The sequence below is a fragment of the Komagataella phaffii genome, chromosome 3 (genome assembly GCF_000027005.1).
Source record: "Komagataella phaffii GS115 chromosome 3, complete sequence".
Classification (NCBI taxonomy): domain Eukaryota; kingdom Fungi; phylum Ascomycota; class Pichiomycetes; order Pichiales; family Pichiaceae; genus Komagataella; species Komagataella phaffii.
In genome coordinates, this window is record NC_012965.1 from 1,248,516 (window position 1) to 1,272,711 (window position 24,196).

Consider the following 24,196-nt stretch of genomic DNA (forward strand, 5'->3'; position numbering starts at 1 on the left):
TGGAAAAAGCAGTGTAAATTCTTTCAATTGAGTAAGAAAAAATAGGATCTGAGTAAGGGACAGGGAGATGGTTTCGATAATATGTTGAGGCCGAAAACTCCTTGTGTGGATGTTGGTTGGTACAGTATGATTATATAAACTATGCAAGGTCCGCATGAAATTATGGAGGACATTTAAAAATTCCACAGCTCTTCCCATGTGATGTTTCTACGAACTGCATTTGAGAACCCTTCGTTATAACGGACCCAAATACGTCCGGTGGTGCCTCTCTGAGAGTTCGTCTGAGGTGCAGGTGTCGTTCTGCCTGAGCTTCCATCTCGGGAAAGCGATTTGGCGAAAAAATCTATAGAGGTACCCAGCTGATTTTGAGTCTGCCCCCCCTCCTGAAGAGATGCGGCACGCGACTGTCGATTACTAGGGGAGGTCAACCCTGTGATTCTTCTCTTTGAAGTACCTTGTAGTTTCTTGAAGTCTTGCTCAGAATCGGTTAGGTGTCTCTTGGTGATGTTCAACCTTTTCAACTCAATCTCAATGTATGGGAGAATCTGATTAGCTCGTGCGCAAAGTGACTTTTGATGCGATAATTCGTTCTGACAATTGACTACGGTATCAATTGGCGGAACTAGTTTTTGAATGTAAGTGAAAGTTTCATCTTTTGCTTGCTCAATCGTGAAGCCAAACTCTTTAAGAACTTTTGCAGCTTCCGTAAGTTTGATCTTTTCTTCAGGTTTCAGGCTGATTAATCTGGCCATGTTTTTGAAGTTAGGCAGTATGATATGATAAACATAGGGGAGAGTTTGAGATGCCATATCTGAGCGTTTTAGTGAACTAAATAAAGAAGCTTCCAAATTGGAATGAATTGATTTGACGATTTCATTAATGGCTTTCTTCTTTTCAAAATACTGGTTAGTGTTATTCTTCATATTGACGGTTTCATGGGTATTGTTGGCGTCACTGAAATTCAAAAACATTTTCAATGGAATCAATGTACCGTATCTACTCATTTCCTGTGCTTGATGCTCATAGATACTACTTGAAATGCAATCGTAAAACCATAACCAATCTGCAATTTCAGCTAGCTTACCAAATTGGGCATCCTGGTATGTCAAGCTGTGTAAAGAGTTGAAACAGGTATTTGCAACCCTTTCATATACCCCAGAAGTATCCAATAACGTGCTGAGTTCCTTGAACTGTACTTTTTTCTCCACTTTAGTGTTCCTTTTGAATAATTTTAAAGCAATGCTAAACCAACTCAGTTGAGAATCCTTGCGTTTGGTATCCCCATCACCCAGTATATTCTGGAGTTGATCGCCTTGAAATTGAAGTAAATTCAAACTGGATCGAAGGTCACAATCAGTTATATCTATTATCGCATTTAAATTCCTTTCTGAAATATCAATTTTTTCGGCATCACAAATTAGTTTTAACCGTTCTTTCACAGATCTGATGCTGGATTTCCGGAATGCTACAATTTCTGAGACTGCCCTTAATTTATCCAAGGATCTAGTGTAAACATCATTACAGATAGCAATTATAGGACGAGTCAATAATTTGCTTCGTAACCTGGCTTTTTTATCTTTGGACAAATTTGAATAGTGCAAACTTTTAGTTGATTTGGCATCGTTATTGACAATGTCTAACAGGACTTTGATAAACCCATGCTCAGAACTTCCATCTACTTCATCAGCAATCAAGCAGACAGGTTTTTTACTGAAGGATTGAGTGGTGAGTACAGTATGCACCTTTTCTCTAACTTCTGGACCAGCTCGTTCGTCTGAAGCATTAATTTCGGCTACTTCATACCCAAGCTGCTTGGCAATGATATGAGCTACAGTTGTTTTGCCAGCTCCTGGGGGACCATGAATGAGTAGTATCTTTTTCTGAGGGCGCTGGAGAGGATCTACCGATTCTTCTTCTGATGGTAGAGGCTCACCATGAGCAGCTTTACTCCACTTTCGTAGCCAATTAAGAAGGTGCCTGTTAGTTCTCTCATTGCCAGCAACCTCTAGAAAGTTTCTGGGCCTCCATTTTTCGGCCCACAGTTCAGCAGAAGTTCGTTTCGACCTTTTGGGTTGCTGAGTAGGTTCAACCATACTTTGAAGTTCCATGGATTGATAAATGTCCTTAATGCCAACATCGAAGCTCTTATTTTTGACAATGTCTTCGATTTCTAATGCATGGTTCTCCCGCCTTTTCAAGGAAATTCTTCTACCGTTCTGCAAATGCAGAGTCTTTTCTTGATTTATAACTTGTGATCTCTTGGTTGATGGAGCTGAGGAAGCAAGAATTGAGGAGTTGAAGTTCAGCTCAAACGCAGGTGCTGTTTCATCCACCGTGATTGTAGCATTCGAATTTGGCCTCCCTTCATGCGAAAGACAAGACTCACTGAACTTAATATCGAACGATAAATCTGTCATAACGATCTAAGATCTCTTTGACCTTGACGCGTTAAAAGATAGAAGTCCGCATAGATGCGCGTTTACGAACTTCCAACCAACATCCAAGGCGGAGGGAGTAGAAGTAGCATTGTAAAGGCAAACACGACAAGAGAAGCAGCTGTATACTTCTTTCCGCAAGCCTAACTTAGAACAATACATGGCCTTCATCGTTCCAGTGCTGCTCCAGCATTCTTTTTGATCCTCAAGACCCTGTCGATCCTTGAGGCGAACGGTACTGCTTCTTGATTACATAATGGATATCATTGCGCACCAGATCCCTCGCAGCCCAGGCATCTCAACTTTAGAAATTACAAAAATAATCTCTTCTCAACAACTAAGAACAATGTCCGAAGTTACTGTAAGTTCTCCTCTTGAAACACTTAAAACTTAGCAAAATGACACCAACTAACCAATTATAGGAAGAAACAATCATGTAAGTTGGATGGATTATGAGTAGTACTCAAAGTCTAGCGTACTAACAACAACAGCGCTTCCTATCCTAGTGAAACTGCCCCTTCTGAGATGGGACTTACAGGCTATCCTGGTCATTTAACTGACGAGGAGAAGAAAACCCTAGAAACTTTTAGGGAAGGGTTGAAAGCCGCAGGATACACTCAAAGACTGGACGATTCCACACTCGTACGTATTGCTTTAATCGAAACAGGTGCCAGCCGAGCGTTCAAATACTAACTTATTCATAGCTTCGTTTCCTTCGTGCCAGAAAGTTTGATGTAGCAAAGGCAACCGAGATGTTCGTGAACTGTGAAAAATGGAGGAAAAAAGAAAACGTGGACCATATCTTGGAGGAGTTCCACTACGAGGAGAAACCTTTGGTTGCTCAAATGTACCCTACATATTACCACAAAACCGACAAGGACGGAAGACCTGTATACTATGAGGAACTTGGAAGGGTCAACATCAACGAGATGTTGAAGATCACCACACAGGAACGCATGGTCAAGAACCTAGTTTGGGAGTACGAGTCTTTTGTTAAGTTCAGATTACCTGCCTGTTCTAGAAAGAGTGGAGTGTTGATAGAAACTTCCTGTACTATTTTAGATTTGAAGGGAATCACTATATCATCTGCTTATAGTGTTATGGGTTACGTCAAGGAGGTGTCCTATATTGGTCAAAACTATTATCCAGAGAGAATGGGTAAGTTTTACCTTATCAATGCTCCGTTTGGATTTTCTACTGCTTTCAAGATATTCAAGCCCTTCCTGGACCCAGTTTCAGTGTCGAAGATTTTCATTCTTGGTTCTTCTTACAAGTCTGAACTACTTAGACAAATTCCTAAGGAGAACCTTCCTGTAAAGTTTGGAGGTGAATCTGAGGTTCCCGACTCTGAAGGAGGATTACTGTTGAGTGATATTGGACCTTGGAGAGAACCGGAATTTATTGGTCCAGAAGGTGAAGCTCCTCACGTATTCTCTTTGAAATAGATCAACAAAACCGGTACAATTTTGGCAGACCCATGATTTCAATATAATTCTTTCCCGTCATTCTATTCTTTCTTTTTCTCGAAGCGGTTTAAGGTTTCATTTTTTTTTTCCAGTATGCCAATGAACCCGTAATTCCGTCTCGTTGATCCTAGTTCGTCTTCTCCTTTCTCCAAAAGTCTTTAAACCTACCTCCAATTTACCTTTTCCGTCTATTTCACCAGACGGAAGGTTTCTAGACAGTCGAGATTACATCACAGAGTTTCCCCTTCAGAGAAAGAAAAGTTTCACGAGAAGTCATGGATATAAGTTCTCCAATCCGCCTCCAGAGACGGGAGTCATCCATCAGGGGATCGTATAAGGCTGCACTAGAGTGGTCGTATGATGGGGAGAAATATGAGCCCTTGACAATCGTAGAAATCACGTCTAATGGAGAATTGATCGCCAACAGGTTTCTTGTAATTACATCCAACTTGCAATCCTGTTCCGTGCAACTTCGGAGCTCACTCGAGTTACTACTGACCACTTTTTCCAATTCGAAAGATATATACTTGAAGTGTGCAAATTGGAACGAAACCAAGCGATTAATAGACCATCTAATTGTCTGGCAGAATTTGAAGCCAGAAGGAATTCTTAGAAAATGGGAACCTACAAGCTCTATAGCGGCCGAGCAAACGTCAGATAAGAATCAGCTACTAGTTTGTAGATTCAAGGTTTTTGGTCCAGTTCCAACCAAAAACAAACATGTCAGCATTGTTGAAGGCCCTCATGTCCCAATATACCCAACTAATAATAGTAATACCACAGAATCGTGGTTCATGGCAATGGGGGCTTTAAAGGCTAATGGTACGCTTGAACTGCTATCTGAAAGTGACGGTTCCCTCATTTTTTCAATTGATATTACGCAGCTTTTCAGTTCAGAAATTCGTCAACTAGACCATTCAATATTTCAAAATCAAAACTGTTTATTCTTAGGAAGAATTAATGAACTTAGAGTTCAGAACACAATCAAGACTACTGAACCACTTCCAACAAAAATGAAAACCCATCCTTTTATAATCACCTCCGAAAATCAAACTCGCTGGAGTACCATCAATAGAATTATCATTGAATTTCCACTCCATATTGATTTTGAAGATTGGTTTGTAGCCCTCAATTCATTTGCTAGACGGGAATATTTTCAACTAGACTACGATAATGACAAATTGCGGGTATCCAGAAACGTCTCTCTAGATATAATTGATGCCTCCTTTTACAACGAACTACCAAAAGCGGAGAAGGTGTACGGAGAACTAATCCTCTGGGGAACACCATGGTGTCGAACTGCCATTGTGGAAACGAAGAAGAATATTTTCTGGAAAGAATTGTTTCAACTCAATCTTCCTCTCAGTTTACAGTACTTCCATGTGCTGATCAAGAAAAGTAAATATGAAGATTACTCTCCTCACGATGAAACCATCGGGGTTGTCTACGTTACACCAGATATGGTGAAAGATGATCATTACGACTCACAGCTAAGCCTAACCATATTTTCCAACTCTAAAGAGTTTGGGAAGATCTCCATTAACTTGAAACAATCAGTGAACTATATTTTGAATCCAAGCTACTTCAAGTTTGTAGAGAAGGTTCTGAATAGACTGAACCCAAGAGAAATGATCGATTTCATCAAACCATTAACTGGATTAAACCAGGATTTGGAAGAAATATCCAGCATAGTCCTTGATGTCTACCAAGTCTTAGGAACCGAAAACTCCTGGTTTGCTGCCTTAATGGAATCTGAGCTAACACCAATCGACTCTATCACTAGAAACAACCGTATTATAATTGCACACACAGCAAATGGAACCACAGATACCGAAAATCTTATACATACCAAAAATGCCTTCAACACCCTATTTAGAGGAAATAGCATCCTTTCGAAATCCCTGGAAAAGTACGGCCTTCGAATTGGCCATGAATATCTAGAGAAAGTTATTGGTTCATTTGTCAAACGGCTTACTGAGGAAAAGAAAGACTGCGAAGTCGATCCAAGGATGATAGAGATACCGAAGTCAGCTGAAATGGACGACGAAACGGTTAAACAGAAAAGACAGGAACAAGCTGAAGACAATATGAAAAACCTTGTCGAGTATGTCTCAATTTTGTGGGACCAGCTTTATAATACAACTAATGACATACCTACGCCTTTGAAAGAGCAGTGGAAAAATTTACGGCACAAAGTGGAGCAGGCGGTAGAGCCTTCAGATACAGAGACACCGTTAAATGCCCTTTCATCGTTTGTGTTTCTGAGATTTATTTGCCCAACGGTATTGAATCCTAAACTGTTCTACCTGACGAAAGATCATCAGGTAGGGATGGTAGGACGCACACTGACTTTGATAGCTAAGATACTGCTCACTATAGCAAACAGATCATCTTTTGTAGAACACAAAGAGCCTCATCTACTTCCCCTGAACACTTTTATTAAAGAAAACAATGAGAAAGTTATACAATACTACGATAAGATTACATTCAGGAAGCTGGACTTTTCTCCAAAAGTATTGGAGATGAGTGATGATGTCGATCGACCACCTCTGAATATTCCAGACTGGATCAGAGAGGAACTTCCAACGATGCCCTACTTGATAGACAAATATTTGAGACTCACTGAACTGGTGAACCTGATCCATCTTCATAATAAGGATAAGATTACAAGCAAACCCAAGACATTAGAAGATCTCAAAAAATCTCACAGAATACAACAAATTAACGACAGCAACCAGTTCACCATTGGAGTTTTGGAATTTGAAAAAGAAGGGGATGGATCGGGAAGTTTATTTGATGACATTGAAGAAGATTTTGGAATAAGCGAGTTTTCAGACAAAAACGAGTTGATTCAAGGCTCCTTAAGCCCTAGCATCAACCTGGGTTTAGAAGAAGATAGTTTACTGTTCAGAAAGACATTTTCTTTCAAAGAACTGCAAAGTGAAGCTTCTTCTATCGTGTTGAAGACGTCATCGGTAAAGGCTCTTCTTGATGCCCCACAACTTCCGAAACAGTTTTCCTCCGAACAATGGCAACAGTATTCAAAAGAATGTCATGCTAATGCTATTGTTGACAACGAAAATAAAATTATCTATGCGAAAGCGATGAATAAATCAGATGTCCTAGATTCTACCGATTTGGCCCGTTTCCTTGAGTCCTATGAGACTATCGCCAAAAAGACAGAGAGGAATTCTGCTACCAACTCCGGCGGAGCATTGAAGAAAAGCTCTAGTATCTACAGTTTGAAACTGGGACTTGAAAGAAAAACATCTCTACGCAAGTTGTTTGGTAAGAAATAGGTAATATTATTCCATGTTAATTAGCTATCAAAGATTATTGAAGCGACTTGTAAGCTCACTTATAGGTTCGTCCAAGTTCAATCCTTGAATAAATCTAAGGTCTACTGGTGGTCCATCTGGGGTTGACGGGCGAATCTGTTCGTTTAGTTGGAAAGTGGAAGGATTCGTCCACTGTGGCTGATTTAAAAAGGGACTCATAGAGGGAATACTTGGATTGGAAGCAAACCGAGAGTCTGTGTCGACATTAGCCCTGAAAGGATGTAGAGATGAGAATGAAGTAGAGCTTAAATCTTCTGCAGTAAACTTGGGGTTGCTAAATCCATTTGAATTTAAGTCACCTTTATTGTCGCCTTGATTCAAGCCGTTATTCTCAGCAGTAGACTTAAATCTGGCTGATTCCAAGGACGCTGTGTATAACTGGAAGCTATCAAGTCTCCCTTCAACTAAAGCACCCTTGTCTCTGAAATGGACTAACAAACGATTCCACAAAGGATCTTTTTGCAGAGTCTTGATATTACCAAGGACAAAAAGTCCATATTTGGCCCTCGTTATAGCAACATTTAAACGCCTAGCATCTTTCAAAAATCCAATAGTGTTTGTATGATTAGATCGGGTACAGGAGAAAATAATGAAGTCCTTTTCACGACCTTGAAATGCGTCCACGGATGCGACTTCAACGTCTTGATAGATTTCACGGTCTGGATGAGCACCATTCATTAAAAGATACTGAACAATGTAATCTCTTTGTCCCTGGTAAGGAGTAATGACACCAATTTGATGGGGTTTGATTCCTTCACTTAACAATCTTGAAATAATTTTTTCACAGTTCATTGCCTCTGATCTATTCAAAAAGGAGGTTCCACTAATAGATATTTCCTCTGTTCCGTAACTTGACCAAAATAGAAGGGGGATTCCAGGTGCAGGCCATGGGAATGAGGACCTGCGAATAAGTCGCTGTTCATGACTTACACCGTTCTGCAATGAACCATCATAGAACATGTTGCTTGGGAATTCAGAGAGTGAAGGATGCATACGATATTGAACTTCCAAACGAATAGGAATATGCCCCAGTTTAATCAGTCTTTCAAACAACGACTGTCTTAAGCCTGCTTTAGCAGCTCCATTATGCAAAATAACAGGACCTAACTGTTGGTGATCTCCAACCAAAATCACCTGCTTCGCACCCTTAACAATGGGGATCAAAGACTCTGGTTCCGATGGTTGAGTACTTTCATCTATCAGCACATAAGGAAATTTTATATTAGCCAATCTCTTATCACCAGCACCAGAACAAGTGCAACAAACTACATGGGCTTCGGCAAGTATTTCTGCTTCTGCTTTTTTGGTTTGTGAAATATAGATATTCATATCTTTCTTTGATAAGCTTCCCAGTTCATCTTTTTTCTTTAGTAGCTTTTTCAGAACGGGATTGTTAGTGTTTGACACTAAGCTGCTGAGGCTTAGATGATCAATTGCGGATTCAACATTCTCTCTGCTTCTAGCTGTAACACGAACAACTTTCAAACCTATATCTTCCAGTTTGGAGGCTAAGTGATCAACCGCAATGTTGGAAGATGCTGTGACCAAAACCTTCTTTTTCTTTGATTTGGCCAGATGATAGACGATTGTAGCAGATGTAACAGTCTTACCAGTTCCGGGTGGACCTTGAATTAGTGATAGCCTTTGTTGTAAAACAGACTTCACTGCATTGACTTGAGATGGATTCAACTGTGTGAAGTTTGGAACAGATATGGCTTCTGGAAGTTTGGCAGTAAACTCTGGCTGTTCTTCTTTATGTCCTAACAGAATATCATAAAGGTCTTTACTAATGGATTTTTTCTCAGCAAAAGTTGTCAGGGCAGCTTGCATTCTCTGAAAACTGATTCCTTTCCAAACAATTTCTGCTCTGAACCCAACGTTATGTTCGGTAGGGGGTTTCACAGAAGATGGCTGCAATTCCAGCGTGAATCCTTCGGAGTATGTGGCTGGCAACTTGATGACATATCCAGAGCCTTGCCATTTCTCTTCCTTGATACCATCGTAGTGTAAAATGATTTCGTCCCCAACAGCAATTTTGAGGTTGGATGAATCGTAGGAAGATAAGGAGAATTTTGCTAAGTGATAATTATGAGGAGACATGGACCAAGAAACAGAAATATAGTTAAGGCCCTGACTTTCAGTGAGCTGTTTGTCGTACTGTGCAGTGGCATCAACTAGGGGAGAAAAGNATTTTTTGATATTCCCGACCGTCAACATAACTGTCCAACACAGGTTCAAAAGCATCTGCCATACTTAAATCTTTGATATCTTCCAAAGTTGCAGTTTCATCAGATCTCCACTGTCTCTCCAACTTAGATATATCAAGAGGGGAAATGGCACGGGCGTTGGCCATGTCCAACGGCGTTGGATAATCAGCGATCCAATCTAGGAAGCATCTTTCTTCCACTAAGGGTTGCCAATTGGCAGTGTTCCAATCACTATCCTTGGCCTGCGAACAAGGAATTCGACACAGAATGACAACTATAGTATCAGTTTTGGCACTGACAAAACCTAGCATGAATGGATCTTTGTTCCCACAACTGTAACACTCCAGCTCTGTTTCACCTAAATCTGAATCCGAATGCAATGAAACTTCATGATGACGGGAGAGTACCATATGACTAATGATATGAGAAGTGGTTCCCGATTTGCCATTACAGAACCATTTCTTACAGATATCACACCGAACAACACAACGTGGATTGCTCACTCCACAGTATTTGCAGGCATGTTCTGGTAATGCAGTTAAAGAAAGAATTTCCTGTTCATGGGATACAAAGTTTTCCGAGTTCTGATTGATCAATTTGTCCAGATCTTGTTTTGACAATGATGATTCAGATGATACGTCGATGGATTGATTAACCACAGACGTTAGCGGACTATCGTGATTCATTAAGTAGTTTGAGATGATGAGGCAGTAAGATACTTTTCAAGTCTTATTATAACCCATCAACTAAACACTTGGAGGGAATGAGGCGTTAGATGGAGCAGTTAGATAGAACTAAGGGTAAAAAAATGTTCTTTATGTCGAAAATTTTATTATGGGTTAGTAGTATGCGCGCCTGAAAATTTATTTAGGATTTTGTTTTATTCATAATGAAATAAAAACGCTAGTAAAAAATGTGGCAATAGTAGCTAGGAGAAATCAATAGCTTTCCTCCTGCCCCTTACATAGAGATATCCTATTTGGGGGACAAATGAGAGGACTTTCGGATAAGTTCTCCAGTGTTGCTTCGGATTAAGTCACTCAATGAGCAGCTTGTCATTGGGTTGGATTCTTCATTTCTGAACTCATCTTCGAAGCAATTCTGATCATCATTCTGTTCATCGCTGTAAATACTGTAGTTACTGTTTGTTCTAATGTGTGAAAGTTTTTGTTGTTGTTGCTCATCCGTTAGAGACGAACCGTCGAAGAGCTCTGGATCTGCCTCTTCAGCGTCCAACTGCTCGTCGATCAGGGGAGTGGGCTCTGTCTTGGAATCAGTAGTACTTGGTCTGGCAGCTTTCGTTGATTTTTCCATAGATAGGATGTCATTGAAAGTGTAAAAACTGATACTCTTCTTCCTTTGCGGAGAACTGTTGGTGGTGGGATCAATTCCAGATTGGGTCCTGCTCAAAGTCAATGGTGGAGGGATGATGCTGTGATTGTTGAATGATATCACCGATGTGGATCTTCGAACATTGGATCTAAAGTTATCCGAAAGTATCTCTGATGGGCGTCTACGGAAGGTAGGTGGAGAAAATTCTGGTACTGAGTAGGTTGCTATGTTTGGAGACCTATTAGCACTACTGTTGGAAGTCGCACCGCTGTTGGGTCTACTGATGCAATTGCACAGTTTCTCGCCGAGGTTCCTCCTAGCTGATTTCATAGACACAATGGTGACTTCATTGAGGTCTTCTTCGTCATTGGACGACAGGATTTCCGCTGTGGCATCCAAAACTGGAGCCGTCAGATCCTCTGTGCAACAATGCTGAGGCACGGAAATGGAGGAAGTTCTTCTCAGGAATTGATGCGGAGCATCGGTTCGAGGAGAGGACAGCAAGATTTCTGTACTGTTGTTATTGGTGGCGGAGCCCGCTGGAGCCGTCCTTGGTGGTGAAGAAACATTGATAGGAGATTGAACCGATCTTTCAAAGATCAAATTTGGATCCTTATTTATGGATTCTGCACCGACGGATGGCGTAATCGACGAAGCGGCGGAGCCACTTACTAGCGTCGGTTCCTCGTTCTGATGTGTGGACGTCTCTACGTACAACGGAGGAACCTTGGGATGGTATTCATTGTGTAGATGGAGCTTTGATGATATTCTTTCTTTGAACGATTTCTTGTCTGGGTCATGGTGAAGGTTGTTTCCGAGTGAAAGCGTTGTAAGCCCCATAATTTTGGACATGAAGTTAAACGTAATAAAGGGTTTGAGGGTAGATCGCTCTGACTGTAAGCAAGGATACTACTATTCTTTTGGGAAGCTGTTCTTCTCTGGTTGATATTCAGTAACCTGAGTGTGTTGGTAGTTTGCAGCAGCAGTGGGGGATTTTAGACTTATTAAGGAATATTACGATGTAGGGTATAGGCGCTGTGGCCATTATTATTTACCCTGCTCCTCCTTCGAAGCAAAAAAAAAGAGCGTAGTCTTGAGACCTCTGCAGAATTTTGTCCGATTTGACCCAAACTCAAAAAACCTGGTGATCCCTTCCCTGCGAGAGAAGGTTGCCAGGAGAACAACGACCCGAAAAAGGAGTACGTACTAGCCAAAAAGTGATGTTATCATATCGCATGGCAGAAATAGGGCAGGAAAGTTGAAGTCACCAGTGTTACACCAAACAATTGATGTCCAGAAAAGGGGCGCTGTCAAGATCAGCAATTACCGGAAAAGATTTAGAGCGATCATCTCAATCGATGGGATACTAATAAATGGCGTTTATTCATGGTGTCAACGTGCTTTCAATGGAGTTCGTTCAGAAAAAATGTGCATCATCGTTGGCAAAAGATCCCACTCTGTGCCGCCGCAGAAGCATGCAAAATGCCAGAGTTGTGAGGACGACGGAACGACCATTGCTTATTCTTCCCCTCAATATCGAAAAGCCAATCCAATTGGCATTCAACATTTTAGAGTTTGACAACCAATCGAGGATTGGAGTGGAATGCCTGGTCCGTGACCTGAGACGAGACAGATAAACAGAATCTTCTGATAACAGCAATAAAACAATAGCTACGTGGCACGTGAGCATCATGTCGGGGGGAGAATGTTTCTACAATGTTCCGCAGCATTACGAGATCAGATTAGAGGGGTGGGTCGGGTCGGTCTTGCGGTTGTGATTGGGCGGGAATTCTGTTCCTAAGCCTCTCACAGTTGTGTCACGCTATTTTATTGTTCACAATATCTCGTTATGCTGCCTATTTCATATTGCGTACAGGCACCCTTCAAGACGACAATAGAAGATTTCGGGTTATCTCGGTTGACCCAGCTGCCTCCACTTTTCCTTTCACTTCCGTATCTCACATCTCACATCTCACATCTCGGCGAATCTGACATCTGACATTTGACATCCGCGATAAGGAAAGCTATGACTATTACGGCTGATTGACAATATCCACAGTTTGATTGGATTGAGTCGGTTTGAGTAGTAAATTTTTTCTGAAATTTTTTTTTTTCATTCTCCCTTCAAGAACTCTGAAAATTTTTGTTTTCGTAAAAATCTTGACCAGATTTGTCAATGATGCTTGCCAGTAGAGTAAGAGCACTTCGTGCTTCCCAAAGAGGCCTGGCAACGGCGATAAATACAGATTCAATAGTTGCACCAAAGGGATTTGAATCTCGTACTCCTCCTTACGCTAAACTTCTGAAAAATTTGGCTGTCGCCAAAAGGGTCTTGAATAATCAGCCATTGACGTTGGCTGAGAAGATTCTTTACTCACATTTGGTCGAACCCGAAGAGCTAGCCGTGGGCAAAGGATCTACTGCAAACATTAGAGGTGTTGAATATTTCAAACTGAACCCCGATCGAGTGGCCATGCAAGATGCGTCAGCTCAAATGGCTTTACTACAGTTCATGACATGTGGAATGCCAAACACTGCTGTTCCGGGCTCAATACATTGTGACCACTTGATTGTTGGTAAAGACGGTGCCAAGTCTGATCTGAAATCATCCATCGCTACTAACAAAGAGGTTTTTGACTTCTTGCAATCTTGCGGGGAAAAATACGGAATACAATTCTGGGGCCCCGGTTCTGGTATCATCCACCAAATTGTTCTAGAGAACTTTTCCGTTCCTGGTCTGATGATGTTGGGTACTGATTCTCATACTCCTAACGCTGGAGGATTAGGTGCTATCGCAATTGGTGTGGGTGGTGCAGATGCCGTTGACGCCTTGACTGGTACTCCATGGGAACTGAAAGCGCCCAAGATTTTGGGAGTAAAACTGACTGGTCAGCTGAGTGGTTGGTCGTCTCCAAAGGATATTATTACCCATCTAGCTGGCCTTCTTACCGTTAGAGGTGGTACCGGATTCATTGTTGAATACTTTGGGGAAGGTGTTAAGTCACTTTCGTGTACTGGTATGGCCACCATCTGTAATATGGGTGCTGAAATTGGTGCTACTACTTCAACCTTTCCTATGCAAGATGCTCATTACAGATATCTCAGAGCTACTAACAGAGCACCTATCGCAGATTTGGCCCGTGATGTCAACAAAAATTTTGGTTTTATGACTGCTGATGAAGGCGCCCAGTATGATCAGGTCGTCGAAATTGACTTAAACACTTTAGAGCCTAGTGTTAACGGCCCTTTCACTCCTGATCTCTCCACTCCAATTTCTAAACTGAGCGAAACTACTAAAGAGAACAAGTGGCCCCAGAACATTACTGCAGGTCTTATTGGATCTTGTACTAACTCTTCATACCAAGATATGTCTAGAGCTGTGTCGATAATGAAGCAAGCCGAGAAAGCTGGACTGAAACCAAAAATTCCTTTCTTTGTCACTCCAGGATCTGAGCAAATTAGGGCAACTATAGAAAGAGATGGTCTTATCGAAACCTTTGAAAAGAATGGAGCTATTGTTCTGGCTAATGCTTGTGGACCATGTATTGGTCAATGGGACAGAGGTGCCAATGCACCAAAGGATACCAATGTTATATTCACATCATTCAACAGAAACTTTAGAGCAAGAAATGATGGTAACAGAAACACCATGAACTTTTTGACCTCTCCTGATATTGTCACTGCAATGATCTACTCCGGAGACATGAACTTCAACCCTCTTACACAGACAATCAAATTGCAAAACGGCGATGAATTCAAGTTCCAGCCTCCTGCTGGTGAAGAGCTCCCCAGTAACGGTTTCATTGCTGGCCGTGAAGAATTTTACCCTGAATTAGAGCCGGTACCCGTACCTGAGGTTCAAGTCGAAGTTTCCCCAGATTCCGATAGATTGCAACTCCTGGAACCTTTTGAAGCCTGGGATGGTAAAGAGCTTTCTACCACTTTACTCTTGAAGGTTGAAGGTAAATGTACCACCGACCACATTTCAGCTGCTGGTGCTTGGTTGAAATACAAAGGTCATTTGGAGAATATCTCTAATAACACTTTGATTGGTGCCCAAAATAAAGAGACAGGAGAAGTCAATACCGCATATGACTTGGATGGAACTAGTTATGGAATACCTGAACTCATGATCAAATGGAAAAATGAAAACCGCCCATGGATTGTTGTTGCTGAGCACAACTATGGTGAAGGCTCTGCAAGAGAGCACGCTGCTCTATCTCCAAGGTTCCTAGGGGGAAAAGCTATATTGGTCAAATCATTTGCCAGAATTCACGAGACCAACCTGAAGAAACAAGGTATGTTGCCATTGACTTTTGCTAACGAATCAGATTACGACAAACTGTCTGCTGGTGACAAATTGGAAACTACCAATCTCATAGATATGCTTGAGAAGGGTGGTGACAATGGGGGTATCATTAACATCAAAGTCACAAAGAGATCGGGTGAGACTTTTGAAGTTCCATGTAAGCACACCATGTCGAAGGATCAAGTGGAATTCTTCAAGGCTGGATCTGCCATCAACTATATTGGTAGATTGAAGAGGGAACAGCAATAGACTAGAGTGTTTATTAATAGTGTCCTGTATTTATAGAGAAATATTCAATAGAAAGTTATAATATTTCAGTCACCTCTGGGCTGAATCTTGCAGCTCATCTTCCAAGCTCTGTCTTCGTCAGAAAGGTTTAACTGCTTTATTTTCCAAATCTCTAACAGTATAAGCTCTTGGAACTCAAGAATTCCAGTCATTCCATACTTGAGAGCATTCTCACTTAGTGCAATACCACTAGCTTTACTAGTTCGGGAGAACACAGAAAACCTTCTTCCTACAACCTGACCCTGCAGTTTGTTGAATAAGTTATCCATATTAGAGTGTTCAGGTGGAATGTCTGGGTACGGAACTTGTAACTCTTCTAAGTTAGATACTATGGACGTTACCTTGTAGTACTTGTCCACATTGATCAACTTTTGAGGAAGTAGCTTACTAGTTGACTTTCTGTAGTTTGGATTACCATCCACCACAAATGTTAAATCCTGCAAAAACAAACTCAGGTAGGGTACGATTGGAATCTTGGAGGATGAGGACTCCAAAAATGCCCTGAGTTTTCCTCTATAAACGGAGTAATTCTTTTCAGGGTGGATTATTGTGATAAGATAGTCGTATAACTCCTTGTTCTTAGTAGACAACGAGGGAATCAGTTCATTAATTCTCGTTAGTAAAAAGCTTTGTAAGGAAGTCATGATAGCAGCCAGTGAATTATAATTTCTCAGCTCGAGACAAGATGCTCCAACCTTTAACCATTGTTTGAATACACCCGATCTTTGTTTTGAGCTGAGACTTGGTGTTAGTATACTGTCTAGCACATATTCTGAAAGACAATTGGTGAACAAAACTGATCTATGAATATTAGGAGAGAGATTAAGGTCCAGTTTCTTGGCAGTAAAGTTTTGATTCAGCAGTTCTTCAACTTTAATTGAACAAAATAACCGACTTTCAAGAAGTGTCAACTGCTTGGCCAGTTCATTAATATTAAAGTTTAATAGAGTAAGAGGTGTCTCTGGAAGTTTCCACCTTTCTTGGCAGATTTTCCACCACATTTCAATTTGTTGGTCTGTTTCGATTGTTGGAAACTGTTTGCTAATCGCATCGTTGTATGTATTGGCCTGCCAATGTCCTTGTAACATTCTTCTATAACCCAGACATAATGCACGAATCTTAGAGTTATCTTGGTCGGATAGTAAGGAGCCTAACGTAACTAAGCTCCTGGATGAGGGCAAGGCAAAGGATTTTTGAGATAATCTTGAAGAGATGGAACTAGTGGTTTCGATTCTTTCCAATTCGTTTACTTCATCTTCGATGCCTGATGACAAAAAAGACAAGCCAGAGAAGCCTCTAGCTTCACGAGTATCGATAATTTTTCGTTTGACCAATTGCTTGGTATTAGCGATACTGTTGTAGTATTCGAAGCGGTCCTTGTCATTCTCAACTGGAGGATCGCTCATCAGATTAGAAGCGATCTCCAGCAATTTCATAGCCTCAAGAGGCAAGTATTCACTTATACCTTCATTGAAAAAATTAATGAGAGTTGCAAGAAGAGGATAATCAGAACTATGTTTCCAATAACTCTCCATCCATAATCGAAACGTTTTACAAATCAACCTTCTTCTAGAAGTAAGTTTTGATTTTAATGTGAGAGTATCGGCTGTGGTTCGATCCACTGATTCCATCTTGGACTCATTCTTCAACTGCTTGTCGTCAATATCAAACCTGATTACTAATTCTTCCAGGAGATCGTTACTAGTGGAAAAAATTCTAAATGTTAGAAAAAACACCGATATAAAGAAATAGTTTGGAGGTGTTGCTTCGTTTGTGAGCATGTAAACAAGAGCCCTGAATGATGCACCAAGAATTGTACCGTCTTCATTGCTTCTGACAATCTCTGATTCCACTCCAGCATATATGTCATGAAACTTGTTAAGATCACTACGATACTCGTAACCTTTAAGCTCATCACTAGTTGAATTCTCATTTGCGTGTTGAAACTTTGTGAACTCTTCATCATTCGAAATGAACGGAGATGAAGGTGTGACATCAGGCAGAAAGTTTGACAAAGAGTCCAATGCTTCCGGTTTCAAGTCAAATCCTCCAGGAACTCCACTTTTAAACATTGAAAATCTTTTTGACTTTCGGTTGTCTTGTACATTTCTGGCAGAAACTGACCTATTAGATTGAACATGTTTTTGCACTTTGGCGCTAATTTGGTTATTCTTCATCAAACTCTCAGAACATGCCTTGATAAAGGCTGAAGCATCGACTTTTGCCGAATCAAAATCGATATGTTGTTTCTCACCAGGTAACTGGAAATCGTTTGTGATATCTAGGAGACCCTTCAATGTGGCTGTTGCTTCACCTATTTTTACAACCATCTTACTACAGGTTTTAATGATCTTGCCGCCTTCAATAGTATAATAGTAGTTCTCATCATTGTCGAGATTCTTTATTCCATTCGTTTGATTGTAATTGTCCATTAATTGTTTCTTTCCTTGGGAAGCTAGCTGATTCATTGTTCTTGAGATGAACACTTTAACGGAAGTTACAAGTTCACTGATATGTGACAGAATTGTATCTAATGAGTTGTCAAGTTTGACAAGTTGACTTCGGTGGTTACTGTAATCTGTAAGCTTCTCCTGACACGTTTTTCCAATGAGCAATAACTCCTTCATTAAATTGATGATTTGATGAGTCAAATTCTCGAGGTACTTGCATCCAACATAATTATTTTCAATTATGTCTAAACGGCCCATGATTAATGATAGGTAAGATATGCTATACTTGTATATCGTCTGTAATCTGTCCTTGGCAAATGGTGATTCAGATAAACACGGCAATGCTCCTTCGCTAGCTGTCATGGTCTCAGATCGAAGGGCCTGATTGATCTTTTCCACTTTAACAGGTTCAGAAGCAATAGATTCAGATTCCAAACCCCAGATCTCCAAAAAAGCGATGGCCTTGCGTACTACTTGATAGACCATTAATTGCAGAATTTCAATTTTGGTAATATCAATGGTGTTTCTATATTGTTGAGCTTTTACCATAAGGTTGTACCAATCACGCAACAAACTCTTACGAACCTTTCGAATGATTGGCTTGCTTTTCACAACGTCCGTTGTCCTCGAGATACAATTCGTATCTTCTAATAACCTGCGGACACCATCTCTTATTCCATTTATGGAACCATTATCAAACGAATACCCCTTTATTTCTTTGCTAGTTGACGAGTAAATGGGCTTTACGGTAGGCTCTAGTAAAAACTTTGCACTTGCCACAAACAATCTGGCCAATGGCTTTTTTGAAAATGCAAGGTAGGCATTGGGGGAAAGACTCTTGGCTTGCTCAGGTATGCTTTCCGGTATTGCAGGTTTGAAGTAATTCATTGGAACCCAACCTCTCTTTAAAGTATTCAGTAATATGACTTCACCCCAGCCACTTTTATCTACCAGATAGGTAAACACCAAATCTCCTTTGTCAAAGGAGAGGCAAATTGACGAGTCATTACCTGATTGTAGTGTTGAGGCATCAAATTTATGAATCGCAACAACATATAATGAAGAATAAGTGTAATCATCATCTACAAGCTCAGGCTGTTGAGAAGAGTGATTGCTCACAATCTTGTTCATTTGACTGGAAGAATTCTCTCTCTTTGTCAAATCGTTAGTTTCCTGGCTTGAAAGTTGAAGACTCATTCTTGAATTGCGCATCTGGTCTTCGTCACTAGGGTGAAAGCTATGTGAGCTTTCATGATTTGAGGATGCATCCGCATCATCAGAATCAGTTTCGTTTAGTTTTTCATTTATAGTATCCTGGGTGTTTCTGTGTGCGTTAGTATTGGAATTTGGAGGGTACCAACTTGAAGTAGTTGAAACAGCTGTATTTCGAAAATTCAAACCTTTAGGTTCAAAGGTATCAGTAGTCGAACGATCGTTTGGCTTTACAGGAGGTGGTGAATTTACTTGATTGATTCTTGGAGTCTCATCACTGTCTATGTTGAATGTTCCGACTAAAGGGGTTGTTGCCATAGGGCTAGACATATTTCCATTAAAGACGTGGGATGGTTCCATTAGTCCGTTGTCAAAAAAGCCGTAGTCATCATCATTACTTGAAGAATGACTAGGTGAACTGTCTGATCTATTATGACGCTTGGACCCATCAGAGGCGGAAGGGTTGGAAGGGAAGGATTGGTTCGAAACAGTGATAATTTCGGCTGCCTTCAAATAAGAAAAAGCTGAGCTTGACGCATCACTATGATCTCTAGAATGAAGAGTCTCAGTCACATTATGTCTCGTTGAGTCATCATCAAATCCTTCGAGATCATTTGCATAGGAATTGTTTTGAGAGTATGACGCTCTAGAAGACCCAGAAGAAGCAGTGAAAAATAAGGAGGAAGCCACGCTTTGTCTGTACTTTCCGTAGGAAACATCCTGACCCAATTGCTGGCCGCTTCCACTTGAATTCTTTTTGTTGGTTTTCAGTTTCAACCTATCCAACTCATTTGCAACCACTGCTGCATTCTCGTTAGTAATTTCATCAACGGACTGATATGGAAACGAACCGGGTATTTCAGAAAGTCTGTCACCACTCTTATTAATTTCTATCTCTTTGAGAGCCTTCTTATGTTCTTTATCGTGTTCTGCAGAAAGAATATTCAAAGGAGTGATATGCTTAAATCCCATTGAGTCTATTGACTTTGCAGGACTTGGCTCCGAATAATTTACTAGATTCAAGGGACTCAGCAACTTTCCTGATGATTTTATAACAGGTGTCACTACTTCATCGGCTTCAGTTTTCGTTGGTTGATTGGGAACTCCTGAACGTTGTTAGTGATACTAATCTTGAATATACAGAAATGGAAAACCGAGAAAAAAGTGATACATACCTTTCTCAAAACTAAACTCCACACCCGAGTTCTCCTCTTGGATCGTGGTCATCAAGGACTCTCTGTCCATTTGTGTGTTTATGTTCCTTGGAGTTATTGGAGTTCCTTTGACTTCTAAATCAGGAGAAGGAGGGATCTTTCAAAAAAAAAACCGGGGCGTTAACGCGTCCTCTATCGCGCATATGACATCAAAAACTGTTCCCATTCTAGTATCGCTCAGTTAATTCATTTGCATCAGTTTCTGAACCAGTTTGTTTCTTTTGTTATTAGAAGGGGACCTGGATTTGTTTCTTTCAGCTATTTCTCTGATGGTCAAGGCCAAACACTCCTGAGCGTTTGACCCAGATAAATTGCTCATAAGTACAAATCCACAGTTCCACTCTCGCGCTAGCTTCTTTCCTTTCTCTATCAAAACCGGTGATTTCAATGGAGAGTCTGCGTGTGTGCAGACAATGGTCACGGGTGGTAAGTCTCTGTAATTCTGTAGTTCATGTCTCACTTTCTCGTCAACTGAGGATGTGGTAGTGCTACCGCTTTCCGTCTTTTCAATTCGAGGAGGGTTCGTAGGGACCTTACTGCTGCCAGATTTCCACAAAGATTTGATAGTGTTAGACAGAGAATAGACATCGCATTCTTCTCCATCTAGCCAGTTCTTTTTATACCTATTGTAGTCTTTCCAAGCATCTACTACAGCCAATTTGATAGACTTTAGTATACTAATTGGATCATCACTTTCAGTAAGCTTTTCGAAAGTGGTCTCCTCTTCTGTAGCTTTGCCATCTTTGGTTTCAGGAGACTCTGAATATTCCGGAGGATTCAGAGAAGGAACACAAGAATAAAAAAACAGATATCCGTCTATCGATCCATTCATTTCACTAGCCCCACTAGCAACTAAAAGAGGTTGAACTTGAATATTTTTTCTTGGTTCTAGCGCCAATCTGTGAAGAAATTCTGAGGGCAATTTGGCATCCAAACTTGCCTCAAGAAAGGGTACAGTCTGCCTTCGATTGTAAGGAGGGCTGTCCACCAACTCTGTCAGAATGGGCGTCGTAAAGGGAGGATTGTACGACACAAGAGAGGGGACGGGAGATAAAGCAGAATCTTGAGCTTTGAACGACGTTCGATTCTCCTTTTGTGACCCCTCATTGGAGAGTGTGGTATATATTTCGTTGTGAGTAGAATTTTTGGGATAGTTACGATCAGAGAGTCTTATTAGCTCATTATGATGAAGAGTCACTGATGTAGCATATCCAACTCGTAGCGAAGAATCAGCATTCATGTCTTCCATGTGACTTAATGAAGCATTGAAGTCTAGTATTTGTCTGCTTGTGGGGTTGGTTGGACGAAATTCAAACACAGCTGGCACAATGTTCCTCGTAGGGTAATAAGTTTCTAGGAATGTGTTATGCACCGCTCTTTGCACGAAAGAGGATTTTCCAGAATTTGAAGGGCCCAGAAGGGCAATTCGAACTGGCTTGTGAGAGTTGATTGGTTTATCGGGAATATTCACCATTGAAAAGTTATGTAGTATCTTATCGTATAGTTGCTTGAATCTTTTGTTGTGGGAGATCCTTTATCAAATTCGAGCCTATATATATTAAGGTACACTGTCTAGTCGGGATACCGATAATTTACTTATCTACTGCAATAATGTCAAATACGGAGGTCCATAAAATTAATTATATATTATGATTATACTTTGAGTCCGAAATTAAGTGCTCAAAGTTTGAAAAGGTTCATCATACGTTGCCACAAGCTGTTCTTCTCAGCTTTGTAGCCTTCTGTCTCATAGTACTTTTCACCGTCTTCATCAGTGGTGGTTGAGACATCCAGTTCGAATGACTGCACAGACTTCAGTTCTGGGTTTCTCAGCAAGAAAGCAGCCCCAATTAAAGGAATACACAAACAGACACCGATGATACACAAGATCTTCTGCGTGTACTTGTAAGCTTCAACTACAACCATTCTCTCTGGAGTTCCCCATGGATACTCAAGGATAAACTCAAATGGAGATCCATAGGCGAAGACTGACAAGGTAGTGTTGGTAAAGTCAGCAAAACCTTTTTCCAATTCTCTTGGCATGATATCTTGCCAGACAGCTCCAGAGACAGCACCACCAATGGCACCACCAATATTGTAAGAGGTCAAGTAGAGCGCAAGGGCAATAGCCATACGTTCATGGTCAACAACTGCCTGAATAGATGCTTGCACAGGGTAGGTGAAAAAACCAGCAAAGAAACCAAGCAGGACTTGGGCACCAATAACACCACCGTGGGAACGAGTGTCACCTCTGTAGTGGATCAATAGACCAAAGGCAAGCATCCAGCCAGAAACACCAAACAAAACGAATGGTTTTAATCTTCTAATACGGACCAAAACCAGACCGAGGAGAGAACCTGTAATAACCGATGCGAACGAGTACAAGGAGGCGATTCTCTGGGCAGATTTAGTAGATTCGTTGAATGAAACGACCAAAGCAGTGTACAAGAAATCACCTTGCATGTACCAAATAAAAGTCAAGAAAACACCAATGAACAATGCTGACCAAACGGCACGATCTTTAACCATATCAGAAGGTAACAATGGGTTACGGGCATATTTGATCTCCCATACGGCAAAGAAAGGAATACAAGCCCAACCTAGGAAGAATGGGACCAAGATATCAGCAGTAGCCCATTGGTTTTCTATTCCTCCAGCAACGGAAATTGGAACCAAGATTAGACCAATAACCAAAGTCAACAAAAACAGACCAACAAAATCCAACTTCCAGAAGAATACCTCAACCATGAACTTCTTGAATCCTAACTTTCGGAAATCAGATTGGTCCTCCTCCTTCAGTCTCCTCATGTCACCATTCTTGATGGACAAAAACCACATGTGCAGGAAACATCCGATAAGTGGAAGACAAGCCAAAGGGAATGCGAAAGCCCAGAATCCAATATTCCAAGACCAGTTGGTAGAAGCCACTTCAATAATGTTACCTGAAACCCAGGTATTGATAATAAATGGCAGAGCTGCAACAAAAGAACATGCAACCCTCCAGTTCAAAGTGGAGGCGTCAGCAGACATAATTTGTATTAAGATGATAACACCAGAGTAACCGAATTGCCATAAAACAGAACCACCGGCGAATCTGGGGAAATCGTAAGCCTGGGACATAACAATGGTTCCCACGACGTACAAAACGATGGATACCAGGAACAACTCAAGACGCCCAAAATTGTCTGACAATCTGGCATAAATTGGTTGAGCCAGGGCAGAAGTTGCAGATCTAACAACGTTAACGGTAGCAATACGGGAATGTTCAGCGTATGAGGAGGTTGCGTAAGACTGCAGAGTTCCTCTCATTGTAGCATCCAAACCGTAAGCGTATGCGACCAAAAAGATGGAGAAGAAAAATACGACGTAAGCAAGTGGGCTCTTGTACTGTTTAGCAAGAACTTCAATTCTCTTGACACCATAAGTCTTTTCCTCCAGGTTGAAAAGATGGATATTGTTGGAGCGTAGTCCTTCGACCCTTGGGACCACTTTCTTTGGGCCTGTCGCATTATTGACAGTAGTTTCATTTACCACTGGTGGGGTGCCTGAAGAGCCTTTATCACTCACAGATTCAGCAGACATTTTTATTTGACGATTCAGATGGTGCCCTCTTTGGACTTGTTGCCTTTTATACGAGTGGAGGCAACCCAGAAAAAGAAACTACTGTCCAATAAATTTTGCTAAGATTTAACAGTACGACCTGAATAAAAAATCCTACTGCGTCTAATGCAATTGAATGCCTCAGTTTTAAAGTTTTTAGGGAAGTAAATTCCGGATAATGCGAGTGTTTCAAAGTTGAACTTGAAAAGAAACGCAGAAGACCAAAAAAAGGAAAAAAGATAGTTATCAGATCATCAGCAAATTATGGGACACTAGGGGGTTGGTGGACGGTCTTAGAAGGAGTGCCTAAAAAAACATGCTTATAATTGCTCTCGAATCTGCAAA

At 41.0% G+C, this 24,196-nt stretch overlaps 9 protein-coding genes across 9 annotated transcripts; 3 read left to right on the forward strand and 6 right to left on the reverse strand.

The window, feature by feature from the left end:
* Positions 1-173: 173 nt before the first annotated feature.
* On the reverse strand, positions 174-2,417 carry PAS_chr3_0654 (Subunit of a complex with Ctf8p that shares some subunits with Replication Factor C; the record flags this gene model as incomplete). The annotated part of the gene is made up of 1 exon (XM_002492835.1): positions 174-2,417. The coding sequence occupies one exon, from the start codon at positions 2,415-2,417 to the stop codon at positions 174-176; it is 2,244 nt and encodes a 747-aa protein (XP_002492880.1).
* Positions 2,418-2,691: 274 nt separating this feature from the next.
* PAS_chr3_0655 (Phosphatidylinositol/phosphatidylcholine transfer protein) lies at positions 2,692-3,880 on the forward strand (the record flags this gene model as incomplete). The annotated part of the gene is made up of 3 exons (XM_002492836.1): positions 2,692-2,796; positions 2,910-3,077; positions 3,140-3,880. The coding sequence occupies 3 exons, from the start codon at positions 2,692-2,694 to the stop codon at positions 3,878-3,880; spliced, it is 1,014 nt and encodes a 337-aa protein (XP_002492881.1).
* A 296-nt stretch (positions 3,881-4,176) lies between these two features.
* Positions 4,177-7,200, forward strand: PAS_chr3_0656 (uncharacterized protein; the record flags this gene model as incomplete). Its single annotated transcript, XM_002492837.1, has 1 exon — positions 4,177-7,200. The coding sequence occupies one exon, from the start codon at positions 4,177-4,179 to the stop codon at positions 7,198-7,200; it is 3,024 nt and encodes a 1,007-aa protein (XP_002492882.1).
* A 27-nt stretch (positions 7,201-7,227) lies between these two features.
* On the reverse strand, positions 7,228-10,132 carry PAS_chr3_0657 (ATP-dependent RNA helicase of the SFI superfamily, required for nonsense mediated mRNA decay and for; the record flags this gene model as incomplete). The annotated part of the gene is made up of 2 exons (XM_002492838.1): positions 7,228-9,413; positions 9,493-10,132. The coding sequence occupies 2 exons, from the start codon at positions 10,130-10,132 to the stop codon at positions 7,228-7,230; spliced, it is 2,826 nt and encodes a 941-aa protein (XP_002492883.1).
* A 289-nt stretch (positions 10,133-10,421) lies between these two features.
* Positions 10,422-11,630, reverse strand: PAS_chr3_1206 (uncharacterized protein; the record flags this gene model as incomplete). Its single annotated transcript, XM_002492839.1, has 1 exon — positions 10,422-11,630. One exon carries the CDS (start codon positions 11,628-11,630, stop codon positions 10,422-10,424), a length of 1,209 nt encoding a protein of 402 aa, XP_002492884.1.
* Positions 11,631-12,954: 1,324 nt separating this feature from the next.
* On the forward strand, positions 12,955-15,336 carry PAS_chr3_0659 (Putative mitochondrial aconitase isozyme; the record flags this gene model as incomplete). The annotated part of the gene is made up of 1 exon (XM_002492840.1): positions 12,955-15,336. One exon carries the CDS (start codon positions 12,955-12,957, stop codon positions 15,334-15,336), a length of 2,382 nt encoding a protein of 793 aa, XP_002492885.1.
* A 65-nt stretch (positions 15,337-15,401) lies between these two features.
* On the reverse strand, positions 15,402-20,282 carry PAS_chr3_0660 (GTP/GDP exchange factor for Rsr1p (Bud1p) required for both axial and bipolar budding patterns; the record flags this gene model as incomplete). Its single annotated transcript, XM_002492841.1, has 2 exons — positions 15,402-20,101; positions 20,213-20,282. 2 exons carry the CDS (start codon positions 20,280-20,282, stop codon positions 15,402-15,404), a joined length of 4,770 nt encoding a protein of 1,589 aa, XP_002492886.1.
* A 150-nt stretch (positions 20,283-20,432) lies between these two features.
* On the reverse strand, positions 20,433-21,725 carry PAS_chr3_0661 (uncharacterized protein; the record flags this gene model as incomplete). The annotated part of the gene is made up of 1 exon (XM_002492842.1): positions 20,433-21,725. One exon carries the CDS (start codon positions 21,723-21,725, stop codon positions 20,433-20,435), a length of 1,293 nt encoding a protein of 430 aa, XP_002492887.1.
* Positions 21,726-21,931: 206 nt separating this feature from the next.
* PAS_chr3_0662 (Ferrioxamine B transporter) lies at positions 21,932-23,833 on the reverse strand (the record flags this gene model as incomplete). The annotated part of the gene is made up of 1 exon (XM_002492843.1): positions 21,932-23,833. One exon carries the CDS (start codon positions 23,831-23,833, stop codon positions 21,932-21,934), a length of 1,902 nt encoding a protein of 633 aa, XP_002492888.1.
* Between the last annotated feature and the right edge of the window lie 363 nt (positions 23,834-24,196).